Here is a 2730-nt window from a genome sequence, read left to right on the forward strand (position 1 = left end):
CCTCAGGAGGTTCTGCAGGGCTGGGCTCCCCCCAGCCCCATCCGTCACCCTGCAGCGTTCCTGGAGGCGATGGCAGCGGGGACACCGGGACAGCAGGCACGGGGAGGGGACAGGGGACGGGGGACACACGGGGGAGAGGAAACCCCTTCCCCTCATGCAGGGCACGGGGAGGGAGGGGACCCCGGGAGGTCGTCAGCGGGGACTCACCTGACATTAATTAGATACTGGGCCAGGCTGATGCTCGCTGCAGATCCAGTTATGGTCACCTGCCTGTCAGTAGAGCCTTCCACGGGGTTGGCAATCTTGATCTGAGCCCCGGACATCTGGCGGATCTCGTTGATCTTGGCACCCTGACGTCCGATGATGCAGCCAATCAGCTGGGAAGAGACACAAAGGGGTTAACTCGGCCTCATCCCTGCCCTGGCACCTCCCTCAGGGTGGGATATGGGGGGGGAAAGGGCTGTGCCAGCCCCACAGGCTGCCCAGGGCAGGAGGGGAGGGAGGGCAAGTTCTTGGAGGCGTCCAAAATGGTGTGGATGTGGCCCTTGGGGACAGTTCAGTGGGGGGGACAGTTGGACTTGGTGGCCTTAAAGGCCTTTTCCAGCCTTAATAGTTCCATGATTGTGGGACTCCTGGGGCTGTGGCATTAAGGAGCTGGAAAAGGGGAGTTTAAGGGATTGAGAAAGGGCTTTTTTTGCCTTGAAGATCACTGGAACAGGGACCAGGGAAGGGGCAGCCAGAGCGGCCCCGGGAGGTGGTTTGGGATGCAGCCACGAGCCCAGTGCAGCCTTAAAGCCAAGGACAGGCACCCCACAGCCCCTGTGAGAGGGGCAGACCCCAGGGACCCTCAGAGTCGAGGAACAGCCGCCCCCCACCCCCAAACCCCACAGGATACTCACATCATTTGGAATGGTGAGTTCATGGGAGGTGGTTTGGGCAGAGGCATCCAAACCTGCTCGGAGACAGAGAGGGGGCCCAGGTGAGGGCAGGGGCAGCCGGGGGGTGCAGCACCCCAAGTGCTGCCAGGTTCAGGCTGCCTGGGAGGGCTCCGAGCAGGCAGGGAGGGCACAGCAGGCTGGGAGGTTACTCTGAATCCCGCTGCTCCCCACCCCAGCTTCCCTCTCTCCTTGCTCACCCAGGAGTTCTCCTCTCTTTGTCCCCTCCCCGCGTGGATTCTCCATCAAGGTGGGACAATCCCAGAGCAGGAGGCTGCACTGGGGGGCTCCAGCCGGGCACTCGGCTCCACTCCCGCTCTGGCTTCCAAAGGCTACATTACCCCAACTCCTCCTCCTCCTCCTCCTCCTCCCTGCAGCCCGGCAGGGCCGTGCTATGCCAGCGGGCGCTGGGAGGCTGCTCACACCCCACACAGGGCTGAGCTCGTGTGCCAGGGGCGTTTTGAACACATTTTTCCACTTTTCCCCCCCTTCCCAGCTCACTCCCTGTGAGAGGGAGCGGGGGCAGCCTCGAGGCCTTGCGCCAGGGCTGTGCAGGGGGACAAAGCAGGTGACACCCGGTGCTGTCCCCCCACTCCCGGGGCAGCTCCGGCTCCTGACAGCTCCAGCACCTCCTCAGCTGGGGGTTGCTCCCCTCTGTGTGTTTTTTGGGGTGGGGGGGTTAAAGCTCAGGGCCCACAGCTCGCTGGGACAGCCGAGCCTCCACCCAGACCCGCTGCTCTCCACTATCCAGCTGTGCAAAAAAAAACTGCCCCCCGGCCCCCCCCCAGCGGAGCCAGGCTGCAGCTCCAGCCCTTCTGGGGCTCCCCTCGACCCCCTCTCCCCCCCCATCCAGGCAGCATCTATCAGAGAGAACGAGACCCCGGGCAGCATCAATACACAACAGAGTAACTACAGATCGTGTGTTTGGATCATTACCCCAATAGCCTTTCACCTCTGGAGAGCTGGAGTCAATGCCTGTTAAGATACAAGTCACAATGAGTTTGGCTGTCTTAAGTTTAGAGCCCCAAATGGGTAACTTTTTTCTTTTTTTAGGTGGTTTTGTGTTTTTTAGCCATCTTAGCAAATCTACAGCGAATTTGGTACAACTCGGCAGTTGCCTGCTTTAGGCCTGGAGTAGCCAGAGGGGAGAGAGCGGGTGCTGCGGGCCGGGTGTCTCCCAGTGCGCTGGCAGAGCTGCGGAGGACGAGGGGCACGAGGGAGGGAGGGAAGCAGCGTGGATGGATGGAGGCCCTACCCCTGCGGCCCCCAGACACATCACAACAGCAGCAGTTACCTGGCCGGGCCCGGGGCAGCGTTTGGGTTTAGGTTTTTGTGAGCACAGCCCCACACAGGAGCCGGGAGCGGCCCGGGCTGGGCTCCGGCCCCACGCGAACGCACACAGAGAGAAGGAGTTTCCATACCACTGAATCCAGTGTTGCCATGAGACATTGGAAAGTGTGACTGTTGCATTGCCAACTGGTGCAGCTTGGTCAGCTAAAGGAGGGAGAAGGGAGAGAGAGGAAGAGAGAAAGAGAGAGGCTGGCGTTAGCCATTTCCCAAGGCCAGGGCCCAGAACTCGCCGCGCGCGCCCACGCGGACACAGCCCCGCCGCCCGCCCTGGCCCCTCCGTGCTGCCCCGGCCCGGCTACGGTGAGCTGGGGGCTGTGCCCACCCCCCTCGGTGCAGCAGGGGCTGGAGGAGCGCAGGAACAGAAGCAGAGAGGAGCGGGAGGAGGGAGCAGGTGCCGGTGGCACCGTGGGGAGCGCAGGGAACGGGCCCGGAGCGCTTGGGTCGG

The 2730-nt window shown here is 62.7% G+C and overlaps 1 protein-coding gene across 1 annotated transcript in view; it reads right to left on the minus strand.

Moving 5' to 3' along the window:
• PCBP2 (poly(rC) binding protein 2) overlaps positions 1-2730 on the minus strand; it is an 11425-nt gene that overhangs the window by 1956 nt on the left and 6739 nt on the right. Inside the window, 4 exon segments of the mRNA XM_017741205.1 lie at positions 208-377; positions 900-952; positions 1872-1910; positions 2357-2429. Coding sequence (XP_017596694.1) covers positions 208-377; positions 900-952; positions 1872-1910; positions 2357-2429 — 335 coding nt within the window.

The sequence above is a fragment of the Corvus brachyrhynchos genome, unplaced genomic scaffold (assembly GCF_000691975.1).
Source record: "Corvus brachyrhynchos isolate BGI_N302 unplaced genomic scaffold, ASM69197v1 scaffold318, whole genome shotgun sequence".
Classification (NCBI taxonomy): Eukaryota; Metazoa; Chordata; class Aves; order Passeriformes; family Corvidae; genus Corvus; species Corvus brachyrhynchos.